This window comes from Falco punctatus (genome assembly GCF_963210335.1).
Source record: "Falco punctatus genome assembly, chromosome: Z".
Lineage (NCBI taxonomy): Eukaryota > Metazoa > Chordata > Aves > Falconiformes > Falconidae > Falco > Falco punctatus.
The window spans coordinates 35,144,052-35,169,035 of record NC_137586.1 but is presented as its reverse complement, the minus strand read 5'-3'; the positions used below and the strand labels follow the sequence as shown (position 1 = coordinate 35,169,035).

The following is a 24,984-nucleotide window of genomic DNA, read 5'->3' as shown; positions in this document are numbered from 1 at the left end:
TGTTGCTTGAATGTTAGCTTCAATCTCGTGTTATCATGCTTGAGGTAATTACCACCAAAACACTAATCCTCCACCTTACTGCCAGTGAGTCTAACAATATTCCAAGTGTGTGGGTTGACTTAGCTGAGTGGACAGTCTTGAAGTAAGCTGCAGTTGGTGTTTTGGGAAGGCACTTAAAGTTGTTTCTTCTGTTAGTGTTGGTTTTGGTTTGAAGATTTCTTTTTGGAAGCTTTGATGCAAGCGCTGTAGTGCTTGTATCATTGGTGGTTACATACCTTGAGGATGCTCTGTGAGATTTGTATTATCCTTTGCACACCAAGTCAGTGATATTCCTGGGATATGTTACAATTTGGAACAATTTGTTCCATCATGCTTCCAGTTTTTTTGATGGAAAGAGTAGCCATAAATGGGAAACAACTAAGTCCTTGAACAGAAACTAAGGTAGCAGTCTTTGGCTTGGAAAATGGATTATTTGGGTAATAAACCAAAGATTTTTTCAGTGTCTTAAGTGTCAAGGAAAGAGCAAGTGTGAATAGATTCTTCACTGTGTTTCAGTTGAAAAGCTAGAGAATGTTAAACAAAGGTAGTAGGAGCCAGGTTCAAGTAGAAATTATTACTTGCACAAAATGGCTGGCAGACTTGTGAAATTCCTTGCTGAGGTCATTACCTCTTAAATAAGAAGTGTATATGGGATCACAGGGAGTCTGGACCCGTACTTGCAACAGAGATCTACTGAAAATCACTAGATGGACAAACCACATTGAGGCCTGGAATTCCCTGAGTTGCCATAAGGCTGCAAAGTGTGGGGTGAAGGGAAAGATGCAGGAGAGAGGCCTGTTTGCCCTGTTGCCTCTGCTATGCGCTTCTACAGACCAGTTTTGGAAACTGGATAGAAAAAAAGATGATCCTTGAGTTGAACCACTCTTATGTCTGTGTATCTCTAATTTGAAATTTGAATCTAGGTGGAAAGATATATATATCTTCCAGATGTTGACCAAACTGGTCACATAACTCCTGCTAATGCATGAGCTGGCTGTATATTCATGTCATCTATAATGCATCCTGGACCTAGTATATATACTCTAGCCAACCTGCATATCAGCTATACACTTAAAACACTTCATTTTTTATTTTTTTTAATGTGTAGATACACTGGTCAGCTAGTCCATCCTGGATGCATCAGATGGGCTGCACGAACTCCTGAGGTATAAGTCTGCATTGCTCTCTGTGATTTACATGGTGGAATTTTTGGAGTCTGAAAAGGAAGAGGTCTTTGGTTTAAGTTAGCTGTAGTCAGATGTACTGGGCCTACAGGAAATGTGTCTGTTTGGGTAATGCTTTGCACTGAAAGCGTAACAAAAAGCCAGTAGACTGTGAATGTTCTGATTATTACTGTACTATATTATTACTGTATAATATTACTGCTACCACATTATTCTGTATTATAATATAATGTGTTATCTATACTAATACACTATTATATATTTTATTATTATATAATACTATTAATTTATTACTGTATGTTGCAGAATTAAGTGCTATCTGGTAATGATAACATTCTGCTGTGTTACAGAGTTTCAAATCACATGCACATTTGATTCAGTTTTCTTTTCTTTTGCAGGAAAATTTTGAAGATGCTTTTGAAAACATCCCCGTGTAAGTAGAGTTGTTTAAAATGTGTATGTTTTTATTAAAACTACTTATACAGCAATGAAATACCATATGCACACCATTCCAGGGAAACATAATTTTATATGCGCTGACTACATTTGCATTTTCCAGCACATTTAAGATCCCCAGGAGCTGGGAAATGGAAGTGTAATTAGGTTGATACATGTGATGAAGTATTTGTCAACAAATGTGAAAGTTGTAAAGGATTAAAAATAGCATATTTAGTAACTTCTGGTCACATAGTGATAGCTCTGAACATCCTGCATGGTAAAAAAAAAAAAAAGACAGCACAGCGTTAGAGGAAAAACTTTCTAAAACAGTTCTAGACCTGAGAGCAGTAGCTTTAGACTGAATTTAATTGCCAAAATATCCATGGCCTTGGCAAATTATACATTACAGGTTTGACAGACCCTGTATTTGTATCTTACCTAGAGTAGTAAGGTTTGTTCTCCATGTAAAACTTTAGTTGAAAAATTAAACTTAGCACTTCCTGAGGCTCAGAAGGAAGGAAATGAGAAGTTTTCAACATGAGTATATCAGATTCTTATGTTGATTACTTTTTCTTTCTTTGACTCTAGCATGTATGATCTCTGCTGTATGATCAGTTAACTTCTCTTTCTGGCACTTGTTTCTCTCAGGACAGGGAAGAAAGTGACTCTAACATTTACTTTATGAGAATATTTATCCAACACTCACTCCTTCTATGAGGGTGATGTTTTGTTGTTTTTATTGATAGCTGAGCTGGGCATGAACGTTTATTATTGGCATGCAGAGATTTGAGTTGTTCTTCCTGAATCTCTCTTCTGTGCTCATAGCTGTCATATAGAGACTTTTTATAGTGTAGAAGTTAGACTGGTGGTAGTTTATTCTGCCTGGTATTGCTTCTGTCTGTAATAATCATTATACAGAAGAGTAAATGCAGGATGATGGAGAGAATATTAGTGGGACAGAAATAGTGTAGTTACTTGTCTCTAGCTGAACGTCTCTAACTGTGGTTGACGTCCTCGCCCACTGGCCAAAAATGCAATGCATGTGCTGTTACATTCTTGCCTGATTCTGGTATATGCATATTCTAAAACTAACTTCCATTTGTTCGGGTTTCACAGCCTTTAGTTCAGCCTGTTTCAGTAACATAGGACCACCCACAGTTCTTGTTCAGATAGTCCTACACAAGCCGAAGAGATAGTACGATGTGAGTAACTACATTGGCTAAACTCTTGCTCATCCTTGCAGATGTCCTCACGACCTGCTTACCTCTCCTGTCATCCAGCTGTACCTGTGCCCTCCTTGCTCCTGGATGGGCAACAGATGGCTTGATTTTTCAGCAGGCCAACAAAACAGAATATTCAGTATTACACCGTAGCCTTTCCCTCAGTGGGTATCCTTCAGGTATTTTTGCACACTCTAAATATGAATTTTAATTGTTTTTTGAGACCACTGTGTCTGTACCAAATTTGGCTGATTGAAACTGGCCAATAGGTTAAAATATTAAGAGTGTGATTGGACAGTGGACATAATTATGTATGTTGTTTCCTTTGAAAATGAGGTTCATAGAGAGGCAGTTCTGTTTGTGTATTTGAGCAGTAAGAGCAGGATAATCTCAGCTGGAATACTTGATGCTGATGACTTGCTCTATGTTTAGACAATAGCTGCTCTGCAGTTACAGAAATTATATAGAAATGTGTGTATTCTTTTGTATCTGTGCAGGATTCTTCACTTGATTAGACTCTATTCTTTTGAAGGTACAGCTGTTTTTAAAAAGTATGGAAGGAACTGAACCTGCCTCACCCCCCTCGGGTCTTTTTGTGGAAGTTATCTTCCTTCAAACTCTTTTGAGTGTAGTTTTCGAATGACAGTGGTAGTTTGCCTGAGGGAAAGCCTTTCCCAAATCTAGTGCCATGTGGTTAATTCTAGACAGGGAAAGGTCAGGAATAATGGTAGCTTTTCTGTTAATAACAGAGTAGTATAGTAGTCATATTATTCAATGGTGACATTGAAACAAAGAACAATGATCTTAAACTTTTTGATTTTGCTGTTGATAATGTTTCTTTTAAAATTCTCCAATGTATCAATGTTTCAATCTCTTTTATTTTGGATAAGAAAGTTGCATCATTACAGCTCTGTGATGATATACATAGCATAGGTTTGAGTGGCTTATTGCAGTTTGCTTACACCCAATTGAATTTAATTAAAATGGACCTTTTTATAGAGAATTGTGTCTACAAAGACTGTTGATGTTTACTTATGAGATCATAGCTGGTTCAGATTTTGTCAGAACTTGGTCGTTTAGAGAATTTGGAAAGAATGTGTGGGAACCATGTCTTCATAGTATTTCATACATCATTCTAATTCTTCATGTAAAACATGTATAGAGTAACACTGCTCTGTGTATTGCTCCAGTAAATGCTAGCAAATGGGTTTGCTAATCTAGCTTGGCTTTAACTGGCTTTGTTCCTTAAATATTATCACTTAACTGTAGATACCAGGTTGTGCAGGTTAGATGTTAAAAGGGTAACTAGTTATCTTAATAGGGTAAAATCCTGCCCTAAATCTCTAGTGCTGGCTGTTGTATATGAGGACAGGTCCAGGAGGAAATAAGTCTTTGCTCCAATTGTCTAAATGGATTAGATTCTTTATCTAGACTCTTGTGATCATCTACTCATGGTGGAAACTGTAGGTATACACATCAGCTTTGAAACAATTTTTGTAATAAGCCTAAAATACTTGCTTTGTAGAAATATGGAAAGACCATTAAATGGAGTTCCACCTGTAAATGAAGTTCTTTACTCACTGGCTCTAAAGCCAAAGAAAGGTAGATTAGTCTGCCATTTTGCTTAAAGCAAGCAGTAGTATTTCACCCAGTATCCTCTCTGTCAGGGAGTTACTAAGTTTTTGAAGTATGGGCTTGGTAGTAACTTTTGATATAGCATCTTCAACCTTACAGAGAGGATAGGTGGGATATATGTGAAAATAGATTTGCCATTACATGGTTGTGTTAACTGAGAATTGGTTTCGGATTGGCGTATTGCGTTGTAAAAGGAACCAAATAACTGGAGACAAATGGTTTGTTCTGTTTTGGAAATTCAGGTGTCTGCCAGGAGGTTTTGTGATGATCAGCTACTTTTTACCAAATACTTCCCTATGTTTCCACTGGAGTGTCTGCTTGCTTTACATTTAAAGGGAAATCTGTTTCACAAAGTAACCTAATGCTGTCAACTGCCAAGCTTCTACAGGTTCAAAGACATACATGGATGGAACAGATTTATGTGTGTATTGTTCTTTTATTTAATTTTTGCTAAAAATGCTTCATCCGTACCTGAATCCTAATGTGGAAAAACTATGAACTTTAACTTCAGTTTTACTGAACAAGATAATTCTCAACTTCTATGACTTTTTTCCTATGTATTTTTACTACCTTAATTTCCTCCCAAATTATTCAGAAATTCTTTTTGTGGAATGCAGGGATCCAGGTTTTCTGTTGCCAAAGAATGATTTTTGTAAGTTATATCATCTTTGGTTTTACAAGAAGATTAAAAGAGGTTTGAGTTCTCAAAAAAAATTTAATCACCACAACTTACTGACCTTGTCACTGCTGTTTTGATTTCTCTGTATTTTATCCTCTGAAGTTCTTAATTTGTTAGGAACTTGTATGAAATTTAGATTTCCTCCCATCTCATTTGACTTACTGTTCTTTAAAATATCATCTTTATGTGACATGAATAAGTTACCAAGTTGTTATGCTTTTCCATGGTACTGTTTGTCACATGGTCTTTGTCTTTGAGATAAAGGCAAGATGGTGTTTTCAATTACTGCCCCATTATCAGAGGCTTGTGTAAATGAATAGCAACATTTAGAGTAACTGTATTATGTACCAATCATACAGTAGCTGCCTGGACATGTTTATAGCAAATGTTTCTTAGTTGTCTTTGGGAAGAAACATAGTAGTCTGCCTGACTGCTGCAGGCGGTTCATGTGCAGAGGAAGTCTTCCTGTTGTGCTATCTGTATAGAAATTTCTGACACCAGATCCTGAGTTATAGCATCAGTGGAAACAGAGTGAGATCTCATTTAAACACATTAAAAAAAATGAATTAGTGAAAAGGTGGAAGCTAGAATTCTGTAGAAGAAGCAAACAGGTGATTTTTGATGAATAATGGAATTCTTGAGATTTTCCATCTTTATGAATTTCAAAAGAAAGAGACATATTTCATTGCTATATTATCATTACTCTTTTGCATTTCCTTTCTCTACCCATAGCTGGATACTGTTAATCCTTGATCCTACCAAAGCAGCTCTGTGTGGTATTACTAGGGTGACAGATTAAGGGCCCGAAGTGTTTAAGAAAGTTAGAGCAGGTTATCCTTGTAATCTCAGAAGTGTAGTTAAGATTTCAGTTTTACCTGCACATGTGTGTGTTTTGCTGGTGAATGAAATTGAACAGCTGAGGAAATGGTCCTAAATTCAAATCTGAATTTGGAGAGAAAAGAAGTGCTTGTCTCCATAAGTTTGAACTCAAATTCTGACATTGTCTTAAGATGGTGAGAAACAGTTGTGACAGTTTAAATGATCATAATTTTATTTTCTTATGTTTGGTCCTCAAGGTCAAAGGAAAAAATCCAGTAAAGATGATTTTTGTATCCAGTAAATAGTATTTTCATACCTACGTAAATACAATGCAGTAACTACATAAATATGGCACAGTAGCTACTCTATATTGCTAGTCTTAAGATTTGGAACTGCAGTAGTGAGACAACAGCCTAATCTCACTAATCCTTCTCTACTCCAAATTGTTACTGGATTATAAATTGTTTGAATTTAAGGGGTTTTAAGTGGGCAATAATTATGTCAGTCCTAAACTCTTCCATATTTATTCCAACTACACTGTTTGCCTCTGGCGTAAGATTTCTGTGTGTGTTTGTATTTGAGTAGAAGCCTTCAGGCCACATTGTGCATATTTCTATATTGGTATCTTCTGTTGACTTTGAAATGTGCAATTCTACCTGTGTCCATAGCTGCTTAGAAAGCAAGGAGGGCGAAAAACAGGAGAGGGGGGAGGGAAAGAAATAAACCAAAACCCAACCCAAACCCAAACAGAAGATCTTGGGGGCATTCTACACAAAACTACCTGAAACACTGCATCTCTTCCACACAGGCATACATGCAAGCTGTTAGTGAAAGGCTAGTGCACAGAAAGGTGCCACAGCCTGGTTTTCTGTGATCCAGTGTTCACCAAAACAAGTTTGTCTTAATTGAGTTCAAGTATTTGGGTTGCTGCTTGTGGCTTGCTTTTTCATAAAAAATAAACTAACGCTGTGGCTGTAAACTCCCATAATAATAATATTTTTGGGGTGGAGATTCCTGGGGACTGCTGGAGCCTGTCAATTATCATTGTGGAATTTCGAGGTTGTGCTGGAATACATGATCTGCTGATCATATCTGTTTTCTTCATGTTTCTTTCAGGAAATTAATGTTTATCCTGTACTTTAATGTATGACTGCAAATAGTGTTACACAGTCTTTAACTTGAGAACTGCATTTTCTGAGTGACTTCAGAGACTTTAAAAGGGATGTAGACGCTTAATGTTTTGGATTGGTCGTACAACCTTAAAGTCATTAGTGCTTTAGTTAAGAAAAAGTTGAGCTCTAACTCATAGATTAAAAAACCAAAAAACTTGTAGGTTATGACTTGCTCAGATACTGTGAAGGAAGGTTGTTTTTTGGGAGAAAGGACTGAAAACCAAGTTTGCCACATTCTTTATTTTAAACTGCCAAATGAACAAAAACCTCTCTGGTCTTTAATAATGTTGTGTTTGAGTAGTTGTTTTCTTTTTGCCCCACCCCACCACCCTGTCCCCAGTGGTTGAAAACTGTCTGAGAGCATTTTGGGAAACAATGAGTGGAAGGTGGCCTGAGTGTGTATCACTGGGTTTTTCTTTAAGACAATCTAGGGAAAATCTTTTGAATGTGTATTGGTGTTTGCCGACAGAAAGCTTGCTTTTGTCAGTTTACTGGAAATGTGCTCCTGACACTTTCTCAGTTTTTACTGGGGAATACTTTCTGAGGCCTCAGTTGTGGACTATCTGCAATTTATGCTGAGTCAATTACAGAACATTGTATGTTTTGTGTGTGAACTGGGTCAACTTTTATGTGACTGCTCAACCTTGATTAAAACATGGTTTACCTTTCATGTGCAAAAGAGATGAGAGAGATCCTGACCCTCTGACTCTCTCCCTGGCCAAAATTTTGTTAACAAGTGACAATACACATAAGCACTGCTTCCACGTCGCATGGTGGAGAATACTGGTATCTGAACTCCTTGGTCTTTACCACTGTCAGGGGGGGAGGTAGGAACATCCTGATTTTAAAGGTGCTGTTGTCCCCAAGTTGCCACTATCCATCTCACCTCTGTCCTGCAAACCCTGTCTTACCTGATCACAGCCCTTGGTTTCCCTGGGTGTTTTAGAAAACACTGTGCAACTCTTTCCTAGTATGTTGCTTGCATTTTAAAAAAATAAATCATTTAAATGGCTTAGTTTGAAGTATTGCTGCTTTTATAGCTTAACACCCATCTGTAATGAGCAAATGCAAATGTATAATTTCCTGTATTGTCTTTTAAAGGATTTTTTTAAAGTAAATCTCAGTTCATGACAATAAACATAGCTAGGGGTAGGTACTGTTAGCCCAGGTGGTACAGCTTTAAAGAATACTTTTTGAAGGTAATGGTGGAGGATATAGTTTAATTTTCTGCAGCTTAGCTACCATGTGCTGAGCTTTCCCACATCTCATCTGAAGAGATTAGACCAAGGGGATGAAACTGTCTCTGTTGCAGCTGTTTTGCTTCTGACTCCATTTTTCCTACTGCTGCTGATACTCATGAACCTGTTTGTTAGCTGCCTTTGTGCTATTGATTTATTTTGGTCATGGGAGTCTAGCTAAAACCTTGGATTTCTGGGGAAAAAATGTCAAAGGGTTAATAAAAAATTATGTTGAATTGAGTACTGTCAGATAATGAAAATCAAATATGAGCTAGTTTTTTCAGTGCAGCTTGCTACCAACTCTTGTATGTTTGATCTATTTTTACTGCAGTTGCATTGATATGCTTTTCTGACTTAATGGTAGCATTTACTTTTTTTTTTTGATATTCAGGAAATGCTGAGGTAACTCCCTTTAAATATAAATTACTTTGCATTCCTCATGTCTCCATTTTCTCCTTGCAGTTAGGAGTGATGGATTAGAATTAGGCTGCAGCACAGATTGGGAAAATCTCCCAGCATCCTCTTCCTGCAGAGGCATCAGCTTCCAGCATTGACTGTAGCTGCTGCCACTCTAACTGACATTTCTTTTGAATTCGGCTATGGAGAGTGCCTGTGATGCCAGCTGCTGGCTTGCGAACTTTTATCCTTTTATCCTTTTTGCTTGATTACTCATTAATGAAACCTCATGGATATTGAGAAATAAAAACAGAATCAGTTTTCTCTTTATGCTTTTCTACTGTGTTTTTTTTTTTTTTTTCTTGTTTGTGTGTATGTGCGGTAGAAAAGAACAGAGTGAAAGCAGGAGCAGTTATACTTGCATAAGGACTGTATTTACATACCTGAAGTTAACTGAATTAATCCTGTAAGTATATGATCTCTGCCTACTAGTCCCTGAAATCATGAATGTGGTAGATTTATGGGGTTTTATCTGTGAAAATTTACTTTGGCAGGTATGTTGAACACTTAAATGACAAAAAAAAAAATAATTTTAGATTGACTTCCTTGAAGAGGAGGAGAAAGCTGTATATTCACAATGGATTTATGAAATAATTGTTTTTTCCCTGCACTTTGCAGTGGTGAACAATGCTTGCAGAGAGCAGAAGCTTCTCTGCTGATGTCAGTGCTTTATCAGCTCGGATGCTGTAGGTTGTAGAATACTGCAAGGTGTGTATTTTGGGATGCCATTCTTTAAAATGTGGTTATTTAAGGACAGTGTTGGACTTGTAGTTATTTTCTCCATTTATAGAGTATGTCTTCTACTCCTGGTAGCTGTGCCGATTTAACCATTTGAGGTTATATAATTTTTTAAACTTAAATAATTCATTTTACGGATGCAGTTCTGTGCTCTCTAAGTACTAAATATTAAGTATAATACAGTGTGCTTTTAGAGATTTTAGTAATTTAAGGTCTCCAACATCAAGTATAAGTTCACAGTGTAATAAATTCCCGTAATTTGGTTTGAAGTTTAGGAAGTGTCTTACTAGGATCACACTGTCCTAATTGTCTCTTTGGATCAGAGCCAATATTTGTTTGACGCAGTGTTAGTCCCATAAACATCTGGCCTGATCTGGTGTCCTACTTGATGCATGATTTAGTTCTTGTTTTTTCCATAGCAAGATAAGTGGAATTTTTTATTCATTTTGTGTAAAACTGTCAGTAAGCTGTCATTACTATTTATATGTGCTAGCTCTTTCAGGAGGAGTTCTTTCAACCTATTTTCTTGTCAGCATTTCTTATTTAGACCTACTTTCTAAGGGAAATGTTGAACAGATTATTTTTTTTTTGTGAGGCTCTTTATCGCTGCATATTGTATATTAAGTTTTGGCAGTATTGTTCTCTGACGTATTCAGGTGCTCATTTTTTTACACAGTATTGCCTGTATTGACCTTACCTATATTATTTGAGATAAACTATCAGTCTGATAAGAGGTACTCAAACTTGGTAAACTCAGTTTACTTGAAGAGATCTAATGTTAAAACATAAGTCTAGAAATACTGTTGAACCACTGAGTTCTATTAATAAATCTGAGACAGGGCTGTGCATTTCCATTAGTATCCAGCAGAACAGTGTAAAGCAGACTTTTCTTCTACCTGCAAACCAACATTGACACTGCTTTGTTTTTTCTTGCCCCTCTGTCAAACTGTGGTCACTTCTAAATACCTGTGATCTGATTGTTTTGCTGACTGTTTTTAGGATTACATGTGTCTTGCAATGCTGTGTCAAATTGAAGTAGCTTGATATGCCTGAATAGGATTATTTCACAATCATTTTAATGATCAGATAACTGTACTTGCATATTCACATCGGTAAATAGTAACACAGGTACTTGTCATGCATTTTGGTCCCACAATATGGCTGATTCATTATGGAAAATTTGTATCTTGCTTCCTGTGCATGTGCAATGCAGTTTGCTGTTGAACTTAAGAACTTGGTGTCAGATGAAGCTGCTGCTGTTTGTTTTTCCCATGAGGCTGTGAAAACATCTGACTTGCAATAAATTGATTATTGGCTTACTGAATCTGATTGTCAGTCCAAAACTGAAACATTCATGAATGCTCGTGTTTCTTTCCTTTAAACAAAACAAAAGTGGCTAGAAATGTAGCCTGTGTTTTTGTGTTTTTTCAGAGGGCCTGACAGTGATGTTAGCAAAGATGGGTGCTGGTTAGCCAGTACAGTGAGTTACTTTTGATGTTATTTCCTGTGGCACTTGGAACCTCAAACATTATTAACTTTGCCCTGGTTTTCTTCCACTGTGTCTATTCGGTTGCTTTGTGGCATCTGTAGAGAACTCTGACCTCACATAATCAGTAAGGATACAGCAATCAGTATTTTCTTTTGGTGCTCAGATACTGCATTGGTAATAAATATATAGGTAAGCAAATTCCACTTTTTCAATAAGAAAGACCATCAGGAAAAGTTCCTTTCATCACCTCTGCCTACCCCTTCAGTCATGGACACAGAGTAAATGGAAGCAAAACCTTTTCATTGCTTTCTTGTATTCCATTACTAGATTCTCATGAAGCAGCTCTGGACTGCTTTCTAACTAGAAGACAGATAGTTCTGTGCATGCCCCTGAAGTCTGGGATCACAAGTAAGACTCACATGCAGAATGCAAAGCAAAGAAACATTATCAATCTCCTGACAGGTGGTGGTCTGACATTTAAAGTTTAAGGTCAGGTGAGACTTATTGGAAGGAATTTTTATTTGTATATAAAGGGGTTTTTGTGTGTTTGAGGGTGTTTTAATGCATTTCATTCATGAGACAGTATTACAAATACTTATACAGCTGTGTGCAGTAATAAAAAACAAGACAAGGTTGTCTCCTGTATCTAAATATGTATCTGTGAAGTTTAGAAAAGCTAAAACTAGAGCTTCATTTTCTAAAAAGGAAGAGAGGGCAAACACCCCTCCTAAAATGCCAGCAGCTTGTCCCCCTTCCCCCAGCCCTCAAAGCTCTGTTCCTCACAGATCAGAAGCTATTGGTCTTCTGTCTCCTTGTCATTAGGTTATATGTGTTTGGTAATGTTTAATGATTGATCAATTAAAATACTTTCCTTGTGAAATTCCAATAGTCTATGAAAAGCTGTCAGTTTGAACATTTTTTGGCAATGCTGAGGTAGAGATAAAAACTGGAAAGTTATCAGCTCATTTTCATGCATGTAATTTTAATAATTGTTGGTTTTCAACAGCAGCAACTGCCTTTTTTCCCCTTCTCTCACTCAGCTACCTCTTCCCTTCTTGTGTCCATTTTTCTGAGAGCTCCTACTCCTTTTCTACACTTTTCTGCTCTGTATCAGCATTTCTGCCACAGCTGTAAGATGAGGGAGAAGAAAGAACTCAATTACCCCCCAAACCCCCAAAGAAAACCCACTGCCATGAAAAGCAACAATAAACAACCCCCCCCCCCAAAACAATGAAACAGAAGACCCAACACTATTAAAATAAAAAGAAAATGCCCTAGTGGTGCAATTACTTGATCATGCAAAGGATAGTATAGGCAGATACCTTGGTATTGCAACAATAATCTAGGAATACACTGATACAGATTTACAGGTAACTGACTAAATGGTGCTATCTCAGAGTCAGGTAATGTTGACAAGGAAGGTGCAGCCTCACTGAACTGAATTGCCTTGGAGCCTGGTGTTTCCATCCTGTGCAGTTATCAGTTCTGTGGGTGGATAGGTGTCTCCCAGTTCAAGTAAAAGCTAGTACCCAGGAAGGGCTTGGGGTAGGACCAAAGCAGTTTGCCTGCCTCAGCTGTAGAATGTGATTTTATATACAGCATGCAAGAAAGTCCAAAGGGAGGGGAAAAAGATGAAAATGTGTGTTACCCTAGCAGTTTTGCCAAAATACCAGTCAGTGTAAACTACTATAGTTTAAACTAAATAGCTATTTTAAGGGTGTGTGTGGCTGTTGTGTGGTTTGGAGTGGGTTTTTTTATTATGTATGTTCTTAAAAAACCTGCTTGTTGTTGAATGGGTCAAAATATAGTAAGCTTGTAGAGTAATTTCTGCCTGTTAGCAAATTTGGCTAGCACAGCACTGGATAGTTTTGCTGCCAGTTGGATTTCCTTAAATGAGTGTTTAGCACACAGACTACATACAGCATGTGTTGGTGAAGTTCTGAAACAGTGAAGGCACTACGCCTTCAAAGGAATAAAGTCTGTCTTGCATCAGCATGAATTTTTTTTCAGTGCTTCCCAAAGCTGGTATTTCCACAGAGTATGTAAACCACGCAATTTTATTTATCTGAAATTCATGCTTCTCATAAAAAGGGATGTGTGCATAATGAATGCATAATTTGCTGTGGAGGTAAACTATGACTAATAGGTTTACCATATGGGTAAAAAAAGTCAGCATTTGCTATACTGATCAGCTGTAGTTTGTACGCTTTCTATATTAATGATGATAGACTAGGATAGGAAGTAATTTATCTAAGTTGGAAATAATTTCAAACTTCTAACTGTATGGCTTAAGATTTTTTTCTGTTGTGTGATTATAAGTGTTGTTGAAGTCTTGGTTTTAGACTAAATGGTAAAAAGAGTGCACAAAAAGTTTTCTGTTCATGATAGAAAAACTGTTGGTCATATGGTCTTATATCTTTCCCTGATTATCTTTAAACTAGTGCATTGGGTTAATAATCCATTTTGTTCATAAACTGGAAGTGATTGGCAATTTAAAAATACCATGATCCCAGCTCTTTAATGTAAAGGATTTAACATGCTTGTTAGCTGCAAGAAACGTGTAAATATGAGAAAGGTTACTCAGTTCGGTTCCACCTTTCTGAATTGCTTTCCAGATGGAAGGAATGCATAGCATTCATACAGACAGAAGAAAATCCAGCCTCACGGAGGATTGCCTGGTGCCCCTTGCTTTTTTAGAGCCTGAGTTCTGTACCTGGCCAGCAAGGTACTGAAAGATGTGTGCCAGCACTAGCATAGTTTGGGAGTGAGGAGTGTGTGCCATTACTTACTTGGGTCAGTAGTCCTCAGAGAAAATGATACATGCTCTGCTTTGATGAGGGTTCGTTAGATTGAAACTTGATACAGAATTTTTTCCTGAAAGTGGGGCATCTCTGCTTATATTTGTTTTAAAGCAAAACCAAACCTAACAGAAGTCCCTGACTTGTGAGTTTTAGGAGTAGTTCCTTGTAATACGAAGAAAATCTAACATAACTAGAAAGCCACTCTCTTTACTTTTATGAATGTTTCCTAATGTTCACTGGAGGGAAGTCTGTGGATCTTAGTACCAAGCTGTCAGTGATCCTTTGCTGAACTCTCCTGAACATAAAATGTAGACCTAACAGAACATGTCAGTAGGATTTAGCAATAAGCTTATTTCATGTTAGCCTTTGCTTCATGTCACACCACTGGTGGTGATGAGTATTTGTAATGTGGAGTGGTGCCACCTGCTGCTCTGTGCTTGGTTGGTAGTACTCCTAAAAAGTGTCTCAGTGTTTATTTGATGAGATTTCTACTTGTCCTGCAACTTGGTGCCTGTGCAAAGGATTGATAAAAGTGACAGCAAATAACGTTGTCCCTTAGCAAGTGATCCAAACCAGATTTTGGTGAATGACGAAGTGGAAAAGTGAAGCATTAATGTTGGCTCATATATGAGTTGAGGGATAAGATGAAAAAGACTTTTCTTCTCAAATGGCTAACTCTAATGGTGAGGAGTACTGTGCTTTCAAAATATGAAGAAAATTATTTGAAGAGGTATTTCCAGATAGCAGAACCAATAGCTGAATTTTCTGTAGGCTGGCTTAGATATGATGGATACACATGGATGTATGTTACCGTTAATGTGAAAGTAATTCCTATTGGAAATTACAAATCTTTGCAGTTGCTAGCTGTGCAAATAGAAAGAAGGCCAAATACAGTCCTGTAATAGATTTTTCAAGGACATAACCATTTCACAGAGGTAGCAGGCCAGTATCTGTTTAACATTAAATAGGTACTAAGGATTGTAGTTCAGTGATGTTTCCTTAAACACACAAGGTAGTGGTGTTCCTTACATGTTACCATGGACAGGGACACTAGTTGCGTTTTCTGCTTGACGCTTACTGGAAGAATCTGACAGTGTGCAAAGGCAAGCAGTTGAATCACAAGAGGAATATTGGTGAAGGATAAAATAATTGAAGAAAACAATGATTCTGGGTTTTTCATTGTTATTTTATGGGTCTAGGCAGAAGGAAAGTGTCTCTGTCATAGTAAAGGATGACTGTCCTTTCCCTTCACAAAGACTGACGAGAAAGAAGTAGTAGACTACTATGGGACTTCCTATACTTGAATGGAAAATGACTGGCAGGGATTAAGAGCTAAGGACCTGTTCACTACCAGTTTCCTTGTTCTTAAAGGATGATGCTTGAATATTGCAGAATTAAGAATGGAAGTATCCTTGTTCTAGTGACACACTGCTAATCTGAGGCTTAGTTCAAAGTTAAAAACACAGCAAGAAGGATGCCAGGGACAGAAAGTCTTCATGCTGCAGTGACACAAAGCATCTGGGTCATTTGAGTTTAACAAGTGATTGGTGGTGTGTTGGTGGCATTTTTAAAATGTTTTGGATCTTTGCTAAATAGTAAGACCAGCCAAGAGGACATCAAGTATGGCACGTAAAGCCATGCAAGACATGAACATGAAGTGATGATTTAATGGTATCTCTGTGAGCTGTAAACTGTGACCTTTGATACTGTAGTCTGAGTACAACTTTTGATCTTGGCTGGGAGGTCTTCCAGGGAGACAGTGGGTTCCAGCTCTCGCAGGACTCTGTTGAAGGCTCGAGTTTATTTCCCATGAAAGTGTTTTCTTAGATATAATGCATCTTGTTTTCTTCATCCTTATCATCAACATAGCATCCTCTTTGTATAGCCCCACTTTTCAGAAGACCTTACATTCACTCCATTTGTTTGTCAGATGTGCATCTTAATGTGGGTATCTTAAAAACGAAACTTTTATTGCTAGTTTTGCATTTCTGTGGGTTTTTTCTCCTGTAAGTTTTGCTTTGCTCTCACTAATAACTGCAGATAATTTCTAACTGTAGCCCAGTGAGACTGCTGGTAGTAAGTACAGTAGCTGTACAAAACCAAGTAGCAGGCAATTAAATGTTGTTTATCAGATGAGGCTGATTATTTTGGCTGTGTTGTAAAAGAGTGAACAAATGGTTTTAGAAGTTCAAAACCTAAATTCTGTAGTCCCTATTTATGCAAAGTGCTGCTTGCACATTTAGGTCTACCTAATGTTAATAAAGCAATGTGGAACTCAGCCCTAAATATATAATTTAAAATGTTGAAAATATAGTTAGGTTAAAGGTAAACTTTTCTGCAATTCTTCTTTTCTGAGCTCCTGAATCCTCTTTCAAGAAAGAGTTGGTAGATCTTTGTGCCAGGGGTGGTTGTATTAAAAGCTGACTAAACCTCCTGCAGATACAAAGACAGTAGCAAGCACCCAGTTAACTTTAGCTATATAACTGCCTTTCAGGAATTCTCTTACTCCGAGCCCTGGTGTGAACAGATAGGTGTTATTGCCTTACTCAATATATATTTAAATTACTGTATTTTAAGTACTAGAGAAGTGACTTCCCTCCCTTGTTTCAGATGAGCAGTTATGCTCCCTTTTTAATTAATCTTTAGGGGGGGGAAAGGAAAGTGGCTTAAGCTGTAAACAGCTTTGATGTTTTGGGTTACTACTGCGCTTGCTTTGTGTACACCCTGAGGATTGTCATCCTAATAGTGAATATTCCATTACATCTCAGGGTTTTCAAGTCAGTATTCTTACTCTTTGTTTCCACTGCAGCTCCAAGTAGCTGATTAGAACAGCCTACTTAAGGCTACTAATAACTTCTTTTATGGGCATTGTATCTGCACTGTATTGGAACAGCTTCATGAGTAGCTCAGCACCAAGCCCAAGATACATAAGCTATTGCTGGAATTCAAAACATTACTCTTTTTCCATAAAAGAAGTTTGAAATAGTAGTGAGAAGATAACCTTTTCCCAACACACAGCATTTTTTCCAGTTATCCTTAAAGTACATACAGTAACATGATGATGTTTTATTCTCCTTATAATGTGACGTTATCTTTGTGTAACACCCAATATAGCACATTTTTATTTTCCTTTTTTTCATTTAGAAGCTAACTGTATTCAGTGGGTCTAAAACACGTAGCAGTTTCACTGGAGTAGTAGTAATTTAGTCTACTCCAGGATAAATTGATGCATATGCTCATCTGAGGTGATAAAATGTGTGAACTTCCTTTTGATTCTAGGAAACTGTGTGGAGGTAGGGAGGAAAAAAAAAAGAGATTGCAAAAGTAGGACTGAGACAGAAGGAGAACATGAGTCAGAAAGTGTGAGTCAGCATTGCTGACTGAACTGTTCATCAGTTTGTTAACTTGCCGTAGAAATTGGTTTGTGATGTTTTGGGAGGAGAAATAAAAATGTGCTTTTTCTGAGCCTCTGCATAGAAATATGCGTTGTCTGCCAGTGAAGATAGCCAAGTTGCTTCTGAGTCAGTATGCTCCTTTCTTCTGACTGTTCTGGTATCAGGTTATGAATCTGAGTTGGAGCGAATGCTTCTGATTGTGTACCTCTGCTGCAGGATGCAGGAAAATAGGAGAAAATACATGCAAAGAGTGAGTAAACAGGAGTGAGACTCTTTGGAAGAGGCTATGATTCACTTCCTGGAAATAAAAGTCTCAGAAAACTGGCTTCCCAAGTTTTGTATCTGAAGTGGCAGAATACTTTTACAAGCTTGCTTGATGTAAGGAACAGTAAATGTATTAATGTAAAGAACACTTTGCATTGTCTGCAGGCTTTGATCACACATAAAGGCAGCAGCACAGGAACTAGTCTGAAACGCTGGAAGAGAACATGACAGCACCATGCTGGAGAGATCTGCTGCTTGCCCATCTAATAGGAAAGGTAGTTTTGGCAGGGTGCCAGGGCTCTGTTTTAAGGAACCTTATTTACGTTTTCTGAATATCCATACATACCCTGGTGATGCTGGTGTTGGTGGTATGATGGCATTTGGGAGCCGGGTGGGTAACAGTCCTCTGTGATAACAGCTGAAAAGTCAGCATGCCTATAGCTGTGTTATACAAAATAAAGATTAGATTTTTCCTTCCAAATGAAGTTCCAGCAGTTGCTGATTGCAGGGTAAGGAAATGTGCAGTTTTACAGCATACAAATACAGAAGTTGTGTTTATTTCCACTAAGATGAGGCGTACTGAAGCAGTGGGAAAAAGAACATTGCCCTTACATCTTGATCCTTACATTCAGAAGAATGGTACAGGGGTGGGATACTGTAATACTGTAATGTTTATCTGCTGTTACTTTTCACATGAAGTGGTAGGAAACTTTTTTACTCTGTAAGCTGAACCCAAATATTGTACAACTAAGTGAATAAAGTAGTCATCAGTTGTTAAATTACCTGTTGTTATGAATGACTTGCCTTCCCCCAGATTCTTCTATGAACTATGTGATTATACATCTCTTGCTTGTGGTTCTCTTCCCTGTCTTACTTCAGATGACTGTCTGTGATCCCTCCATACTCTGTGTAGCAGGTCATTGCCTCCCATTGGGTTTTTTCTGTTCCAATAGTTCACAGAGTTCTTGGCCCACCTCAAAGTTAGCAAGCGTGCCGTGACGAGAGCGGACCAGAAGGTTCATCTGTCCTTTGCAAGTTTTGAAGATTTCCCTCCTGCTGCCTGCTTAATACAGCAACTGGGATTTGTATTGGAAGGCGTTGGGAACAGGGCACTGCTTCAGTGATGGTCACACAGTCGTAGTTGTGGTGCGCCAGTTTGAAATAGTAAAACTTCATTCTTGATGTCTAGTAGATCTTAGCTCTGATTACTGTTGGTTTTTTTTTTTTTTTTTTTTTTTTTTTTGTTTTTTGGGTTTTTTTGGTTTTTTTTTTTTTTTTTTTAAGAATATCACTGCAAATTTGGTATTTAAAAAAGAAAATCCCCCCCCTTTTTTTAACTACTTGAGAAATTATTTGCAAGCAGCTAGCTGTTTTTCCTAGCTGGGAAAGCAGAGCAAATAGAATGTGTAATCTAACCAGGCCTGGACTGAGAGAAACATGGTTTCCTGAAAAAGAAATGTGAAATGAGGATATAGAAGCATGGGAACACACAGTGAGGGTGGTGGTGTGTTATTGAGGGACTAACGCAGGTCCTTGCTTGTGTACCAAAAAAATCTCCAGTCTCTAAATCTAGCTAAAAATTAGTAAATTAGTTATTTGAAAATGGTAGCAGATGGTATTCATGGAATTGGCTAATAAAACCTAGTGTTTTAAAAAACTTTCAGTCAGTATAAATGAGTTTGAGTTTTTTAATTTACATTTTTTAATTAACAGTTCCTTAGAGGGCATGCTATTTAAGACATTTGAAGAGGACATGTAGACATACATTTCTCTACTGCTTGTATAATGTAAATGTGTATAAATATTTTAATTTGAACAGATTTGTTTACATATTTGGAGTCTGAATGCACCAAAATACAATTGCTTTCTTCATATTCGTTTTGATAAACATTTTAATTCTACTTTACCGAGTAGGAAGTGTAAGACCTTAAATATACTTATTTCTGATCATTGTTTTAATGGGAAGCCTTTAACCAGTTGAGCAGATTCAGCGTGAAGTGCTAAATCCATTCTTTTGCCAAATAGGCGGGATGCTTTGTAATCTCAAGTCTGGCTCCCTTGATCCAGACTCTGGAAATAATTATACTTTAGGAGTATGAAAAGGTGCCGAAGCTGAGGCTTTGTCAGGCATCCAAACTAAATGCTCAGTCAGGTTATTTTGTTTTCTGGATTTATAAGCTAGAATGTGCAAAATACAAAATGAGTTAGCAGTTGGCCTACATCTGTTGGAGTTTTTTTCCCTAAACTAATATGGAAGGTGTGAATTTGCGATGTGAGTATATCGAGATACTCTCTTTCCCTCCTGTGTGGCTTTCTTGGTCTATAGGTTCATTTTTCACAAAGAAATGGTGGAAGGTGTCTCTGTGTTAGAATTGGAAGGTAGTTTGCATTTTGGCCTGTAAGTCAGATGAGATGTGAACATGAAGTGATGATTTGCATTTACAATTCAATCTCTGATGTTCTAAGGTTTTAAAATTTTTTCAAGTGACATCTGAGAAGTCTGTCAATTTCAGTGCAAGAAGCATCTTAAAGATAAAAAGCTGTGTCCACTGAAACATGAAGAAAGTTCTTAACCCTATATGACCTACAGCAAATTGCTGCTTTCTGATAAAAATTCATGTGCTTGGTATACCGCTTTCCTTTTCCCCTCATCAAGTAGAAGCCAAATGGAAAGCATTAATAAGGTGTTTGGGAGACAAAGGAATAAGTAAAAAAAATCAGAGAAATTAAGCAAACCAGATTAAAAGGGGAAGCCAACAATTGTGCATGATCCTGTTGATTTCATAGTGAAAATGGTGTCTCATTTTATAACCATCTTGGAACAATGCTACTACTTGCCCACCACCACCATTTTTCATTGTGAGGTGTGTTTCAGAACTTTTGATGCATGTATCGTAGGGAAAATTTGAAAAATAAATGTATGGATTTACTCATATATACTTCTGTCACTGAGTAGCCTGGATTATCAACTGTCTTGAAAAGACCAGCCACACAGGCCTATATACCAAAAGATTTAGGACTTTGAAAATAAATTTAAACAAAAGCAGAAATCCAAACCTCTAATTTTTTATACAGTTTAATTGTAACACTGTTTTGCCAGTCAGTGAAAAAGGACACAGACCTCTAGTTAAAGAAGTGGGTTTATCTTTAGTTACATTTAAGGCAATAGAATAGTAAGTGAAATAATACAGCAGGAATAAAACAGTGCCTCTTCTCTGCTGGTGTGACAGTGGTACTTTTGTTGGAAAACCAGAGATCAGGGCCGTAGGCTGCATTGAGAATATGACCTTTCCTGCAGTGTGAATGTGAAAGCTTAGCTGAGTGGCTGATGGTAACAGTTGAAGCAGAGCTGCAAATGCTTCAGCTTTTGAGAACTGTACATTTTAGCTTCATAAAAATACATGAATCTTAAAATTGTGTACATAATAATCAAGTCGGATCCCAGAATGGGAGAAAATAAAGGTATGTAAATGTTATTTAAAATTGCTGGTGACAGTCTAGTGGTAAAACTGCTGGATTTTGACTGCTAGGCAGTTCACTACTTCATAATGAAGGGCAGCATTTGCCTCTTGGTGTGTTCAACAATAAATATCTAGTAATTGCCAAGTATTGAGTTAAGAGATTTTAGTTTTCTGCAGAAGGTGATTTTCTTCAAGAACCACCACTCAAAAATGACAGAATATAAAGCTGAGGAAAGATTTTGGGATCTCATCTAGCTTTATCCCAATTTTCTGCCCCAAAATGGATGCAAAAACCAGAGCTAATGTTTTTAAAGCTTTCGGGTAATGGAGAGAGGAGGAGGGTAGGAGCATTGATGATTCTGTGCAAAAACCTCTCCAGTCCTATTTCATGTCTCCCCTTTTCTTGTTTTATTTGTGCGTGTTTGCGTGTGTGACTGTCAGATTTAGAGCAGCAGCACTCTACTGTTGTTTCTCAAATTCCTCCTTCAGGGTTCTTCTGTTCTGGTCAGCACTTAAATATTCGTCTCATTGACGTGATTGTTGCTTACCACTCCTTAACTTTACTTGGATAAATGCACATTGTAGAGCCTAAACCTGTTGTTTTAAAGCTGTAGACAGATGCTCTTTTCCAGATCCAGCTGTTCACATTGAAGGATGTGTAGTTTCTGTCTATTTGCCGTTACCATGAATGTCTGATTTCTCACCAGTTCTGTCCATGGAGCAATTTCAGTGCTCCCAAGTCTTTCAGACAAAACTGGCCAAGGTAGTGGTTTTGTTTGATGGCTTCCTTTTAAGCAGGTTCAAGTGATATTTTTTTTTTCTTGAAGTGAATTAGGAAAAACAAAAGCTTTTGGCATAGCTTCAGGCTTTTGACAGCTATTTTTGGCATAGCTGTTTGCAGAATGAGTTGTCTGTTTACTGCTTTCTTGGGCAAAAATAGTGTTTTGTCATCTCTCTTGAGATTTAGATCTGAATACAGAGTCTGAAACAGCATTTGTATTAATATTGAGAATTTAGAGCTTGGGCACAGTGGTAAGTTTTGAGTATTTGTGCTATATAAGCAATAGTAAAAATTACTCCATTGCAGACTGATTTGTAAAACAAACAAAAAAACCCAACAAACAAAAAAACCCAACAAACAACAAAACCTCAAAGCCATAAACATCACTTAAATAAGCAAAGAGGGCATGCCCATGTAGCATGGATAAATTAAGCACGTGACTTGCTTTTGTAAAGCTAGATATTAAATATTAGTAATAAAATTGCTATATAATACAGAAGGCCTTTTTATAAGGGGAAAAAAAATCTTTCAATTTTGTATTGATATTTACAGTTTGACTAAACTAAGAATCTTTTTCTAGGGCATCCAAGATGGATCTCAAGTGTGCTCTGGAAGAATGTTCAATGGCACTGAACTTATTTCTAAACAATAAGTTCTCTGAAGCCCTGGAACTGCTTCGTCCATGGTGAGGTCCTGTTACTTGCTGAAGTTACTATGAAGCGATAGGGTAAAGTATGCTGTCTGGTAGCTGCAGATTAATTTAAGGCCTCTGAAGATAGTAGTTTTAATTTATTCCCTTCTGTCCAAAAGCATTTCTTAGTATCATTAGGTTTTAGCAGTGCACTTGTTTCTCCTTAAGGCTGTTGCAAAACCTGTTAATGAAGCACTGAATTGTTCTCTTGGTGTTTATCATTCAAGCTGTCTTCCCTTGTGCAGGGGGGAAAACTGGGGAGCAAGACCTTATCCAATGTATCTTTGGTCAGAGAATTTGTACAATGGAACTAGTTTTGACAAAACAACAAAACTGGAACAAAACTCCAGAATACTCTTTGTTGCTTTTTATATTATGTTGGAGTCACAGTAGTGTCTACCACTGAAACCCACCTTTTGATCTTCTGAGTAGTTCAGCCTGTTCCCCTGTTGTCTTTGCTCCACTGAGAAGAAAAGCATGGCAGTGCGGATGTAGGGAAATAAAGAATACGGAAGGGTTCATAGTGTAAACCTGTGTTACCTGTGACTGTGTGGTGAGGCAATGTGAGTGGCTGTTCTTTAGGACTGGGATCTGAATCCTGTTCGCTGCTCTTCTCCTGTCTGTCTCAAAGATGAGGTTGAGGGATGTGTCAGTGAGAGGTATCTGTAGCTTTTGTTAGTAGAGTGAGGTGGAGTTCTTGCTCTGCATTTTGGTGATAGTAAGACAGGATTAAGAATGGTGGGTTGGTGGTGTTAGGTCAGTAGTATGGACAAGTAGAAGAATACCATTAAATGAAACCTTGGGAGGATGGCACATCTACGAAGTGTTCACTTTTAGTGCTGTGGAGAGCTCAAGCATCGGGGAGGTAGGCAGGAGTAACAGCTTTTCAAATTAACTATACTTAGACCCAAGCTGTCCTCTCTGAGCACTGTGAGTGTTATTTGTAATAAAGCAATGCTTTGGGAAAGGCCTGCACTTCTATATGCTAAAAATATTTCTGAGTAGTATAACATACTATGTTCAACATGCAAGAATTATGCATACCTGTATTACTAAATACATGTGCACACATATTACCCAAATGTTTTTGTATGGTTTGTATATATATTTCATTTTGTGTTGTAAAACACCCCCCCCCCCCCTTGTTTCATATAATAGTGTTTTTATGTACAGTGTTTTAGTTAATGTTTGCTATGAAGAAAAAAAAATATTCTTAACTCCACGCTTTTGATGCTTTGGGTGCCTGGCAGCTAAGACTTTGAGCTTCTTACATAGCGTATTCAGCTAGTCTGCAAAGGAGGACCTAGCCTAGCAAGGAAACAAAAACCTGCCTCTGAAAAAGAAAAAGCCCAATTGTTTTACTGAAAAATAACCTTTTAATAGAAGTTAAACTTAAGTCATTAAATAATGTAAAAAAAACAGGGGAAGTGTTGATATATTTAAGAAATAAACACAGCCCAAGGCTGTATCTTCCTTGAGTCTGCCGAAGTTTCATGTCTTCAGAACTATATTTGACAGGTGACTCCTTGATTTAATGGGAAGAAGAAAAAGTGAGAGAACTGGAGAAGATCCAACAGAGGGCTAGCAGCGTGGCTAGGAGGCATATGAGAGACACATGACTGATTGTGAGAGCTGGGTTTGGTTTAGTTTGGCAAAAAGAAGGCTTAGACGTTAATCTAATAGCAGCCTGGAGCTATTGAGGGAAAGTTGCACAGACATCCTTCTGCATAGTGGCAGGTGATAAAACAAGAAGCAGTCACTACAAGTTGAGGTTTAAGAGGTTCAAACTGGACCGTAGGAAAAAGTACATTGATAGTACAATACCAGAACAGCTGCCACAGGGGTATGCAGTCTTCATTTTCTTGAACTTCTCGAAACTTGGTTAGACAAAACCTGAGTTTGTTTGACATAATGTTGCCAATAGTGCTGTTGCAACTACTGGTTTGAGTATATGAATGACCTCCCATAGCCACTTTCCAACAACAGGGGGTTTTGAGGTTGGTTTTCTTTTTGATTGTGTAATGTTGTGAAAGCCAGGCTGGTTCAGTGTAGCCTTTTATGCAGGACTGAACACGTGTGTACTGACTGTTATATGACACAAAACAGATTTTTGTGTCTTTAGATTAAGTAGTAACGTTAGAAGAATGTCCTTAATTCTTATGTTAAAGGAAAGCAGAGGAATGAGTATTTATGTCAAGGCTTAATTAGCTAAATTGAATAGATACCACCCACAGACTATAAATGGGATATAATTAAGTGTAAATGTTTGTGTAACCTGGTTTGGATATTTTCTGGAACTTGCTGCGACAGCATCCTGTGGAGGCAGAGGTGTAGCGCCCAGGGGAAGATGATACTTGATAGGTTAAGTTCTCATTACTTTCCTACTTTATTCTTCTGTCTTTTTACAAACTAATGCAAGTGTCTCAGCATTAAATTTTGTATTGTAATTTAAAATTTTGCTTAAATGCACAAGATTTGTATGTT

General features: G+C 37.6%; 1 protein-coding gene across 6 annotated transcripts in view; it reads left to right on the top strand.

Moving 5' to 3' along the window:
- The window catches only part of TTC39B (tetratricopeptide repeat domain 39B), an 82,857-nt gene that overhangs the window by 32,640 nt on the left and 25,233 nt on the right, over positions 1 to 24,984 (top strand). For 4 of the 6 annotated variants that reach the window (XR_013924837.1, XM_080371859.1, XM_080371860.1 and 1 more), the window contains 2 exons: positions 1,622 to 1,656; positions 22,390 to 22,494. Coding sequence is in view for 5 of the 6 variants with exons in the window: in XM_080371859.1 (XP_080227985.1) it covers positions 1,622 to 1,656; positions 22,390 to 22,494 (140 nt within the window). In the remaining variant the exon portion in view is untranslated. Of the gene's footprint in view, positions 1 to 1,147; positions 1,206 to 1,621; positions 1,657 to 7,673; positions 9,287 to 22,389; positions 22,495 to 24,984 lie in introns of those variants that run through there. The other 2 variants (XM_080371863.1, XM_080371861.1) reach the window with 2 other exon arrangements.